General features: G+C 43.1%; 1 protein-coding gene across 11 annotated transcripts in view; it reads right to left on the bottom strand.

The window, feature by feature from the left end:
• Window positions 1-3,379: 3,379 nt before the first annotated feature.
• The window catches only part of VEGFA (vascular endothelial growth factor A), a 55,912-nt gene continuing 46,797 nt past the window's right edge, over window positions 3,380-12,494 (bottom strand). For 2 of the 11 annotated variants that reach the window (XM_040351772.1, XM_040351776.1), the window contains exons 6-9: window positions 9,985-10,050; window positions 7,623-7,760; window positions 6,345-6,440; window positions 3,380-3,956 (exon numbers count right to left, since the gene is read on the bottom strand). In XM_040351772.1, the coding sequence (XP_040207706.1) occupies window positions 6,374-6,440; window positions 7,623-7,760; window positions 9,985-10,050 (271 nt within the window). In that variant the 3' untranslated portion in view covers window positions 3,380-3,956; window positions 6,345-6,373. Of the gene's footprint in view, window positions 3,957-6,344; window positions 6,441-7,622; window positions 7,761-8,960; window positions 9,260-9,984; window positions 10,051-12,494 lie in introns of those variants that run through there. The other 9 variants (XM_040351773.1, XM_040351778.1, XM_040351777.1 and 6 more) reach the window with 9 other exon arrangements.

Genomic DNA, 12,494 nt, shown 5'->3' on the forward strand with positions numbered 1-12,494 from the left:
CAGATTCCCCTGATCCAAGGTCAATCCCAACCCATCATCGCAACTTTGAACTCAGGAAAACATGTCAAAGGAGGTTTTCCCTTGACCATAAAGCCAGGGGGCACCCAAGCCCACCCATCATCGAACGTGCACACAGTTGGGAATAAAATCTCAAAAGGGGATATCCCTGACCATACATCTGGGGTGCACCCAATCCCAATCATCATCACATGTGCAAACTGTTTTAGGAATACATCTCAAAAGGGGATATCTATTGACCATAGTTCCAAGTACACCCATAAATCCAAGGCGCGCCCAATCCCAACCCATCATTTGCACACTTGAACATAGATTCAAGGATACAAAGGAGGGTTTCCCTTGACAATAAAAGCCGGGTTGCACCCAACCCCACCCATCACCACATGTGCGCACAGCTACAGGAGTACGGTACATAAAAGGGGATTTCTCTTGACCATAAATCCGGGGAGCACCCAATCCTAACCAATCATCCCACATGTACACAGGTTTTAGGAATACATCTCAAAGGGGATTTCTCTTGACCATAAATCCAGGGAGCACCCGATCCTACCAATCATCCCACATGTGCACAGGTTTTAGGAATACATCTCAAAGGGGAGTTCTCTTGACCATAAATCCGGGGAGCACCCAATCATCCCACATGTACACAGGTTTTAGGAATACATCTCAAATGGGATTTCTCCTGACCATGAATCCGGGGAGCACCCAATCATCCCACTTGTACACAGGTTTTAGGAATACATCTCAAAGGGGATTTCTCTTGACCATAAATCCAGGGAGCACCAGAACCTACCAATCATCCCACTTGTACACAGGTTTTAGGAATACATCTCAAAAGGGAATTTCTCCTGACCATAAATCCGGGGAGCACCCAATCATCCCACATGTACACAGGTTTTAGGAATACATCTCAGAAGGGAATTTCTCTTGACCATAAATTCAAGGTGCGCCACACACATTCATGCGCCAACGTAAATCTAATGCCGTTTTGCAGTCTTAAAAGCCATTCTATCTTCTTACATAACAGTATGATATTTCTTACTGCCAGTCGCAAAGGTTTTTTTTTCCCTCTCTCCGAGTTTTGCAGTCAAAATGGACTTTGGGGTGAAGTAGACCATACACAGGGCAGCAATAAAGCAACTCATACTACAGGTATTATTTAGACTATGAAAGCCCCTGTTGGCTGTAGGACAGAAGAAGACCTAAGGGCCATAAAGCTTTAGGATACGTAGGGTGAAAGTGGCTTTTTTTTTTTTGTTGAGCGACACGTACCAAGTTGTCCCTCCAACCCACCTACCTCCACATTCGACAACAAAACACGGGGGGCATTGAACCCGCTATAAGCAGCAAGCAGGGTGACAAAAGAAATTAAAAAGACCACTACAGAAACCGGGTAAAAACATTGGACAAGTCATGTATTTTTTTCATAAATTATTTTAAATATATAACAAAAAAGAAATACTGTACCCTCACAAAAAAAAAAAAAAACTTTAATTAATTTACCAACAAAATGATATTAAATAAAAAGGTATGGTGTAGTGAACTGCGTCTGCACCCATGTATACACATACACACACTACAGGTTTAGGAGAGCCGGAACAAGGGCGACTCCTAATGGGCTACAGTGTGAGGTGGGGCTACAGGGTTACGGCGGAGGCGGTGAGGCCTGACCCACGGACTGCGTATTTGAGGGGGGGGGGGGGACATCAGTAGCTCTATAATGTGCTGTACATTCCAGAAAGGCACTTGTTGCACATGATTATTAATACGCTAACTTGGGAGTCTGTATTTGGCACTAGAGAGGTGGGGGGGGGGGGGTAAAGGAAGAAGCGGGTGCCGTTATATGCAGGTAATATTACACTCTCTATAGAATCAAGTTTCTTGCTGGGGGCTTTCACATGCAATGAATGGCTTTGCAAGCAACAAGCCTGCAACATGATCACCTGGAAAGCTTTCCTGCTTTGAAAGGGGTTAACACTGATCACCGCACGTATCCATCCACACAGTACTTTGAAATCCATTTTGTTTCCCCCCCCCAGACAGCTTTGTAGTTGAATGAGGATTTAGCGATCTAACACAGGTCTAGCAGCAAAAGGAGCCAAGTGTCGCCCCCCCCCCCCCCACACCCCAGAAGTGTTGGGTCATTGGCACTCAAGTCCTTTCAGCAGAACCTACGTCAGGGCCTCTCGGTGCAGGAGCCACCACACTGGTTGCGTGGCCGCAAGGCACATGGAACCTCATAACAGGAGGGGGGGGGGTATGTGTGTGTGTGTATGTCTGTATACATGAGTGACATAGACAAGGTTACAGTGAATACATTTTGAATAGACTCCAGTGACGCCACAAGATAATGCATCTCCAGGACTTGGGGTGGGGTAGGTGGGTTGCGTTGTCGTAATGGGTGCCTGGACCAGCTTGCTTCACATTCTCGGACATGCTGAGCCAGTCCTGGTTCTGTGACTTGGTGGTGGTGGTGGTAGTAGGAGAAAGGGTATTGGGGTGAGGGGGGGGGGGCTCAGGGATCGAGTAGGGGTGGGAAACTTCACCCACTGGAAGGCAGCCTCACTCAACAATAAACAAGTCTCATTCATTAAAACAGCAAGCTGCACTCATTGAGCGAGTCTTACTCTAATTATAGGCGATTCCACTCATTAGTTAGTCTACCCCACGGGGGTCAGTAAAAAAAAAAAAAAAAAAAAAATGTACAAGAGTTCACTGTTATAGATATATATATAGATATATATATGCCGATTGATCCCCCGGGAGGATACCAGTCTATCTAGCGATCATCCGGAACCGTTTCACTCTCTCGTGACCTCCTTTTTTTGGTCCAGACTCCGTTCCTCGCTTTCTTTGAGTTCTTGGACTATTTAGCGTTATATTTTTTTGTTTGTTTTTAAGACCACAGAGATTTTTTTTTTCTATATCTGGAACTGGCTCAGCATAAGCCTGACAAAATAGAGCCAACAGGTCACTTTATTTAAAAAAAAAAAAAAAAAAAGTTTTTCTTCTCTTTTTTTTGGCTGACAGATAAAACGAAAGCGTCCAATCGGAAAATAAAAAGTCACAGAGTTTTTGTTTTTTTTCTCAAAGCCTTTCCGTTGTCGAATGAAAGTAGTTCACATACCCCCCAAAAAAAATAAAAACCATACACACACACACACACAGGTGACGTTTTTTTAGAAAGTTCCTCCAGGGCGGGTACTGTGCATGATGGGCGGTGCTACACAATGAAACTTATCCCAGGCCGGTCTCTGGCGCCACTCAGACTCCACTTCCCATAGTCCTTTTTTCTTCTTTTCTTTCTTTCCTCACAGGAGATGGGCCTACAGCAAGTTTTTCGTGAAGGATCGAATTTATGTTTGCAGTTGCATGATTCCAGAATGCTTCAGCAGGGTTTTTCTTGACCTTTGATCTGAACTTGTTGTTTTTTTCTTTTTTTTTTTTTTCGTCTTGCAAGTACGGTTTAGCAGAGATATAGCAACAATAGATTACAGTCCGGAACAATTAATATTATTAGAGTTTAGTGTCAGCGGAGCAGCTGTACCTCGCTACAATGTAGTTTCAGTTGGCCACCACAGTCCAGTAAATTACTACTCTGTTAAGAAAAGTCCAATATATATATATACAGAAATATATATATATTTATATATCTATATTTACTTATAATAATAATAATAATAATATATTTATAAGAATCCGGAAAAAAAAAAAAAAGACCCCGCTGTTCTGGCTCTTAACGTGTAGCAGCATCAAATGTGTTAAGGAGAGGAGAAAATGGGATTTTTAACTGATTTACAACAGTTATTCTGCCCCCTCCGTGGGACTTGGAATGCATGAGAAAGTGCTGTGCTGATTTCGATCCTTCATTTTTCTTCCATGTTTTGTCTCTTTCGTGCAGACTCTTTTACAGATCTCACCGTCGTGGCTTTTCACATCTGAACATGGGGAGGGAAGACAAAACAAAAAAGGGAAACATTTTAGGAAATACATATCTAGGAGTGCTAGAAAACCGTAACACAATTAAAAGCATTAACAAAAAAACTTTCACGTTATCCCAAATGTTTTTTAGACAAAAATCCCAAATTCTAGGCAAGACGGAGTATCACCAGAAAGTGAAAATCATAGTTGGATCCTCCAAGGGGACCAGGTGCATATAGTACTCAGTCCTGTTCAGATTCATACTGTAGTTGAGAAATAAAAGCCCTTTTTTTTAGTGCATGTGCTGGTTGTAGCTCCTCCCCAAGCCGTAGCCCAATTTATAGATGTATTTATGGGTTCAAGAGCTATAGCGCGACCACCTCCCCTTCTTTAGTCTCATTCCCTGAGCCTACACAGCACAAGCCTGCACCTCCTTTTATGTGTGCCCCCCTTTCTTCCTCGCAGTAGTTGGCCAGTCAGGTAACTCCAGAAAAGCCTGCTTGCCGGTTGGTATATCCTCCTCTGCCATCTTCCAAACCTATGCATCTCTTAAGTAAATGATTCTGGACAGCTGCACTTCCAAATATCCTTTTATGGAAGCTTTATATATGACAAGTGGTTGACAGATAGAGCAGGGGACAAAAAGGTAGTTGTGTTGACTAAGGATGAGCTCTGGCATGTTCTCGTAGTACACGTGCAGAGCCCGCCAGGAAGTGTGCACGGCGCTGCGCTAATCACAGCCAGGGAGACATTTTACAATCCCTGGAGCCGAGCATTGGGACAATGTCTCCCTGACTGTGATTAGCGCAGCGCCGTGAACACTTCCTGGCGGGCTCTGCACGTGTACTATGCGAACACGCCAGAGCTCATCCTTAGTGTTGACTAAGCCACTAACATTTGCGCAAAACACGTGTAACATGAGGAAATGCCACCAGACGGTGGCACTTTCAAAAATCCTTTTTTTGAAGCTTCATATGACAAGTGGCTGACAGATGGAGCAGGGGACAAAAAGGTAGACGTGTTTCGCGCAAATGTTAGTGGCTTAGTCAACACGTCTACCTTTTTGTCCCCTGCTCCATCTGTCAACCACTTGTCATATGAAGCTTCAATAAAAGGATTTTTTTGGAAGTGCCGTAATGTTACATTTCCTCATGTTACACCAGTGTTTCTCAACTCCAGTCCTCAAGGCGCCCCAACAGGTCATGTTTTCAGGTTTTCCATTATTTTGCACAGGTGATTTAATCAGTTTCACTGCCTTAGTAATTAGCACAGCCGCTTCATCTAAAGGGAAATCCTGAAAACATGACCTGTTGGGGAGCTAAGAAACACTGTGTTACACAGAAATGAGAGCTGGGATAGCACCTAACCAGTGTGTGTGTGGGGGGATTAACCAGAGACTCACCGGTGCCGCTTTTCTTCTTCCCTATACACCTCTTCCTTTTACATTGGAGGACAGACAACAAAGCCCAGACCTGCCCACCCGCTATTCTGGGGAGAGAGACTAGAGTACTAGCTGGTGGCTTGTGCTATACCAGATCCATCAGGCATTTGCAGCTGAAGATGGGAGCTGTCACTGCCCCCTCTGCCCGCCGTCACTCAGACATCATTAGCCAATAATCTTCTTTTGAGCAGCGTTGTCAAACTTCAGAGGAAGCGTGGAGGACACACTGTCAACCGCAATAGCTTACAAGCACCGCACAGATCCGAATGGGTCCCTGGGGGGGGGGGGGGGGGGGGGGGTTCTAAATAGGATTTCCAACTTCTGGTGATACTTCTTCTTTAAGCCCATCCCTGCATCCCAAATACAACTATTATGGATTCTTCTAAAGCAGCACATTAACCAAATCACCTAAATTTAGGCTTTGTAAGGATCGCTATACAATAATGAACATTTTAGAAGAAAGTGAGGATAGAGAAGGAAGTAAAATAAAAAGAATTTATTTCTGGCACAAGCTAACAATGAAATATTTCATATAAACTAGGATTACCATCAATAACTAGATCCTATAGCATCCAGATGGGCTCTTTATTGACAACCCTGGGTGAAAAAAAAGTCTGGAAGCTGGACAGTAGATGAATTAATCACACACCATCAGATATGGCAACGGGTCTATGGGTGACAATGCAAGGAAAGAATAAGGCAGGGGATGCACCTTCATCTTTAGCCATTGGTGCCAAGGTTGTAGTAAAAAAAAAAAACACAAAAAAAAAAATCCAAATTTTCTTCATTTTGTGGGAACAGTTGGGGTGTGATCAGCAGGACAAACATTAAAGGCTTAGAGTTTTACACATTTTATGTTTTAGGAGCATGATCCATCACTTTTAAGCCAAACTGTACATGAATGCATCAGCTAGGAGATGGAAGAATATGGAGGAAGAAGCAGGTGTTATTTGGGGTAACTTACTTTGCTGCACAGAGGTGGCACAGCGCATGTTAGTGAGCGAGGTCAGCGGAAAGAGGGGCCCCATATGGCTGGACTGCTCTAGGTTTCTTGCCTCTCCTAGTGGAAGACAACATACTGCTCTAATTAGGTTCTCTTGTGGAAGCTTTATTTAAAAGATAAATTCAAGTTGGGTTCTCTCGACTCTAGTCAAATATAGAGAGTGTCTAGGCCCTCAACACATAATTGTTGAAGTTGGGTTCTTTAGACTCTTGTCAATATAGGGAGTGTGTAAGACCTCAACACATAATTGTTGAAGTTGGGTTCTCTCAGCTAGTCAATATAGGGAGTGTGTAGGACCTCAATGCATAATTGTTGAAGTTGGGTTCTTTAGAATCTAGTCAATATAGGAAGTGTGTAGAACCTCAATGCATAATTGTTGAAGTTGGGTTCTCTCGGCTAGTCAATATAGGGAGTGTGTAAGACCTCAACACATAATTGTTGAAGTTGGGTTCTCTCGACTAGTCAATATAGAGAGAGTGTGTAGGACCTCAATGCATAAATGTTGATGTTGGGTTCTCTCGACTCTAGTAAATATAGAGAGAGTGTGCAGGACCTCAACACGTAATTGTTGAAGTTGGGTTCTCTTAATTCTAGTCAATATAGAGAGTGTGTGTAACCCTCAACGCATAATTGTTGAAGTTGGGTTCTATCGACTCAAGTCAATATAGAGAGAGTGTAGGACCTCAACACATAAATTGTTCACACTTCATGGATGGATGGAGAATCTCCTCCATAGAATAGATAACAGACTAAGTCTCTACAGGATTTTCTCCACCATTGTACACATTTGAAACAAATCAAAACTGCTCTAATTTCTGCACATTAAATGCTATGGGTATTTAAAAGGGATCTGTTTCAGAAGGACACGTGACCAGTTGGGTGCATGTAGCCCACATACAGATACCCTATTGCTTGGCTTAGCCTTTGCACTCCATACTCGGGTCACAAGACATCTGGGGGTGATGTCACAAATGAGTCCAAATCCAGACCTACAGTCCTTCTAAACCTTGACTGATAATGGCAGGACAAATACGGTTACTGAATTGTCGTTAATGTGCATGTTTAGACTCCAACTACGGAGCACACAGAAGATGAAGGACAGAATAAAACGGAGAGGGACAGAGATAGGAAACACAGCACTATCCTTTAAGAAGACAGTTTCAAGCAGCATTCAGCAGTAATAAGCAGCTTCTATCTTTGCATTGCATTTGTTTCCATGTGCGATGTAAAAAAACCAACCTGCAAGTCCTTTCGTTTAACTCAAGCTGCCTCGTTTTGCAACGTGAGTCTGTGTTTTTACAGGAACATTTACATGTCTGGGGGTCTTGGACAAACAAGTGTTTTCTCCTCTCTGTGTCTGTGCAAGGCTCACAAGGACTGCAAAAAGCAAAAGGGAAAAAAAAGTTCTAAGCTACAGCGCAACAGCAAAAGAGAAATGTCAACATGCATTACTCCTCAACACATTACAAGCAATCCCTTCCATCACAGAACTCCCCCCCCCTCCCCTCCCCTCCCACCCCGCCCCAGAGGAACCACCAGTCTGGCCTGCTTTTATAGCTCCCATCCTGGCACATTGTGAAGTATTGGATATAAAAGGCAGAGCAGGTCACGTTCCGTGGAAGGTGGTCCCCCCAGAGAGAAGAAGAAGAGCGGGTCACTGTAATACTCAGTAACCAGATCTCTATGAACGGCTCTTTTAGTGACTGGCCTCCATGTTGTTTAGCTCATTAACACACAAGGTGGCTTGTTTGCTCCCCCCGCCACTTTGCTCCTCAACCAATATTCAGCCACCTTCCTGTGTTCTCGGAAGATACTGAGACATGCAGAAGAAAGCAGACATTGCGTAGCATTAGAAAGCTGCATTTGGAAGGAGGAGATGGAATTAATTATTTCATTAATGATCATATTAGGCATGCAACTTTTTTTTTTGTGTGCTGAATATATATTTATATGGAACCAAATGTGCTTGAGACACACATACTGTAAGTGTTAATCGGTGTTAATCAGAGACTGGCAAGAGAACAGCAATTAAGAACCCAACTGTACCAAGCCTTCCAAATGCAGCATTTTAGGATTAGAGAAGAAAAGTAAGTAGAGCAAAAGTGTCACTGGAAAATGTGCTAGACCTCTTTATCTTTTGTTAATAGGAAAACCAACAGTGTCCAGATATTTAATCTTTGAGTTTATGTGCAACATTCTGGAGAGTAGAAAAATGGCTGCGCCCATTTTGTGTGTGCGGTCATTACGCTCAAAAGGTTTCTAGCCCTTGTCAGAATTTTTTTGTTTTGTTTTTTCAATTCAATTTTAAAAAGGTATCTACAGGAAATTATAAAAAAAATAAATAAAACATATTCACAGTCCAATGGGCTAGATGTAGTTAAAATTCCAGAAAACACATTTCCAGGGATGACGTCAGCCATTTTGAATTCTCTCCGAACTCCAGTCACAGCCATGGCATGTTTTATGTCAAGTGACTGCAGTCTCGCTTAGGACCCAAGGTGAAGCAAGATACATTTATAGAGGTTTCCCCAACACCAGAGCTCAGAAGATCGATTACAAAAGGCAACTGCAGACAAATTAAAATAATAAACAAAAACATTTATTTTAGCATGGACCGTATGCAAAATGATACATGCATATTAAAAAAGTTGCCATCTGGGCAAACCTAGTTTATCTAGGCGTTAGGCCGGTACAGAGAGAGTTCCTTCCTGATAAAGATAAAAGGCAAGTAGCTGGAGGGTTAGGTGGCATCACTTGGGCTCATAGAGAGACTACTCGTTGAGCTGGCCTAGTGGGAATGGGAGAGGGTGGAGAAGCCACTGTGACTGCAGATCCAAGCTCCATGTTGAATTGAAGAGCAGCCTGTGTGCCAAAACCTGGAAATCCGATTAGGGAAAAAAAAAGTAGAGCAATTTGGAACAGTTGTCGATAGCTCTTGGCCATGGTTGCAATGTCTATCACAGTCAATAGAATACAGAAGTAAGCTAATGGGCAGCCCACTTATAATGACCAATGTGCCAATACAATTGCAACAAAGCAATGGACTGTGAAAGAAAGGAAGATACCATCACCACCAGTGCCGTGCCCACATGACAAGCTGACCTAATGTAATCATGAGATCTGAGGAGATGGAGAGAGTCCCCCAGAGGAAAACCATCTAACTCTATGGAAAGGCTTGTTGCTCTTCCAGAATCTAGAAAATGGGGGGGTTGGCAGCCGCAATAGTTGGAGCGCCGCTGCTCCCATACCTGAGCTGCTAGAACCATTCTTATACCTCGTATAGGCCACAGACAGGAACAAGGTCAGAAGTCAACCAATCAGTTGCTGGGATCTTTCATATCGGAGCAGTATTAGCTAGAATACCAAGTCTCATGATGACATTAAGACAACGCAACAAACACCCCCCCCCCCCCCCCCAACTCCAGTGCTTGATTACCCATCACCACAAAGACCTTCAATTATCCAACCCGATTTTTTTATTTACCCCAATCCGCAAGACAGACAAGCAGATTAATGGGATTAATTGGTGGAATGATATGAAAACATAGCCTTATTTTTTTTAGGTGCTTTGTATTTTAGTAAGCACACGATACAAACGTACAAGCGGTGCGATTTGTACCGGATTTTCTTGCGCTTTCGTTTAAGGCCCTTCCCTCGTTTTGCTTTTCTGGAAGAAAAAAAATAAAACAAAAGAGCGAGAGACAGAGAGAAAGGGCAAAAAACGAGAGAAACTAAAGAGCAGCATGGAGACAGGTATGGGATGCGTAGGGTGACTGGTAGCAAGGGTTAATATGTTGGATTAGGTTTTCAGGAAGAGAACACTCACAGCAGAGATACATTTCGACTAAGGTCTATTCAATGTAGGACAGTCAACTGATGACAACCATCAAGCTACATTTTCAGGGAACAGTCAAGGAATTAGATATGAATGACCAGTGAGATATTAATAACTGCAAAACACAGATTATGCTGCACGTGGTTATTGGATTACTGGGTTACTCTGAAACCTCTGAACCAACATGATGACCTCATATAGCTTCCCAGTAACTGATACAGTAGATACTATATATTCCTGCGGTTTGCTTGGTGTATCCACCCATTCGGGACTACCAAATTATGTATCCTACAATATTGGTAGAATGTTTACTCAGCCTTTCCCAACCAGGGTTCTGTAGAACCTTAGGGTTCCTCATGAGGTTTCTATCTAACCAATACTGACCAAATAGCAAACCTGCTACAGGACAGCCAACTTATGTATCAAATAATATTGATAGAATCCTTACCCAGCCTTTCCCAACCAGGGTTCTGTTGAACTCTAGGGTTCCTTGTGAGGTTGCTATCTAACCAACACTAACCAAACAGAAAATCTGCTTAAGGACAGCCAACTTATGTATCCTAGAATATTGGTAGAACGTTTACCCAGCCTTTCCCAACTAGGGTTCTGTTGAACTCTAGGGTTCCTTGTGAGGTTGCCATCTAACCAACACTGACCAAACAGCAAATCTGCTACAGGATAGCCAACTTATGTATCCTATATTATTAATAGAGTGTTTACCCAGCTTTTCCCCAACCAGGGTTCTGTAAAACTCTAGGGTTCCTCCTGAGGTTGCTATCTAACCAACACTGACCAAACCGCAAACTTGCCTTTTGGTTAGTATATCCACCCATACAGGACAGTCAACTTATGCATCATATAAATATTGGTAGAATGTTTACCCAGCCTTTCCCAACCAGGGTTCTGTTGAACCCTAGGGTTCCTTCAGAGGTTGCTATCTAACCAACGCTAACCAAACAGCAAACATGCTGCAGAACAGCCAACTTATGGATCCTATAATATTAGTAGAGGGTTTACCCAGCTCTTCCCAACAAGGGTTCTGTAGAACCTTAGGGTTCCTTGTGAGGATGCCATCTAACCAACACTGAACAAACAGCAAATCTGCTTTTTGGTTAGTATATCCGCCCATACAGGACAGTCAACTTATGTATCGTATAATATTGGTAGAACGTTTACCGAGCTGGTGAACCCTAGGGTTCCTTGCAAGGTTGCTATCTAACCAACACTAACCAAACAGCCATCTTGCGTATCCTATAATATTGGTAGAGTGTTTACCCAGCTTTTCCCAACCAGGGTTCTGTAGAACCTTAGGGTTCCTAGTGGGGTTGCCATCTAACCAACACTGACTGTTTGGTTAGCATATCCACCCATAAAGGACAACCAACTTATGTATCCTATAATATTGTGAGAATGTCTAGCCAGCCTTTGTCAACCAGGGTTCTATAGAACTCTAAGGCCCCGTACACACGACCGAGTTTCTCGGCAGAATTCAGCCAGAAACTCGATCGGAGCCGTATTCTGCCGAGAAACCCGGTGGTGTGTACACTTTTGGCCGAGGAAGCCAACAAGGATCTCGTCGGGCCAAATAGAGAACATGTTCTCCACTTCCTCGTTAGTCAATGAGGAAACTTGGCTCGCCGAGATCCTCGGCGGCTTCACAAGGAACTCGACGAGCAAAACTATGTGTTTTGCCAGTCGAGTTCCTCGGACGTGTGTACGGGGCCTTAGGGTTCTCCTGAGGTTGCTAGAGGTTCTGTGAGCAATAGTAAATTAATCTCTCACCTACAATGACTACCAATGTAAGGGGTCAACTACCAACTCACATTTACTGCAAGGGGCACTTCTACATGGATCACCCCCACCCCCCCCCGTCCCCCCCCCCCCCACTGATCACCAATGTAAAATGGGTATTTCTCCACTGACTGCCAAGGTAAAAGGGATACTTTTTCTTGGCCAACTAGTAAAAGAGGAAATTTTTTTTACAGCCTGTTTAATTTCTGGCCATTATTATACATTTTTTTTTATTGTATAGAGCAAGTGAATGTAAACTATCTGGCCTTGGGTGTCAAAATAGTCTAGGTATGCCAAATTCTATCTCCTTTTATTGAAGACTTTCAATGGCTTACTGATCATGATCATTACCAAGAAATCTAACAGAGGTTTCCCGAAACCTTTGAATTATTCTAAGGGTTCCTCCAGGGTAAAAAAGGTTGAGAAAGGCTGTTACTTGGATAAACACAAGTATTATTTGACTAAAATGCGGGGAGAGTTTACAG

This window comes from Rana temporaria, chromosome 4 (genome assembly GCF_905171775.1).
Source record: "Rana temporaria chromosome 4, aRanTem1.1, whole genome shotgun sequence".
Classification (NCBI taxonomy): Eukaryota; Metazoa; Chordata; class Amphibia; order Anura; family Ranidae; genus Rana; species Rana temporaria.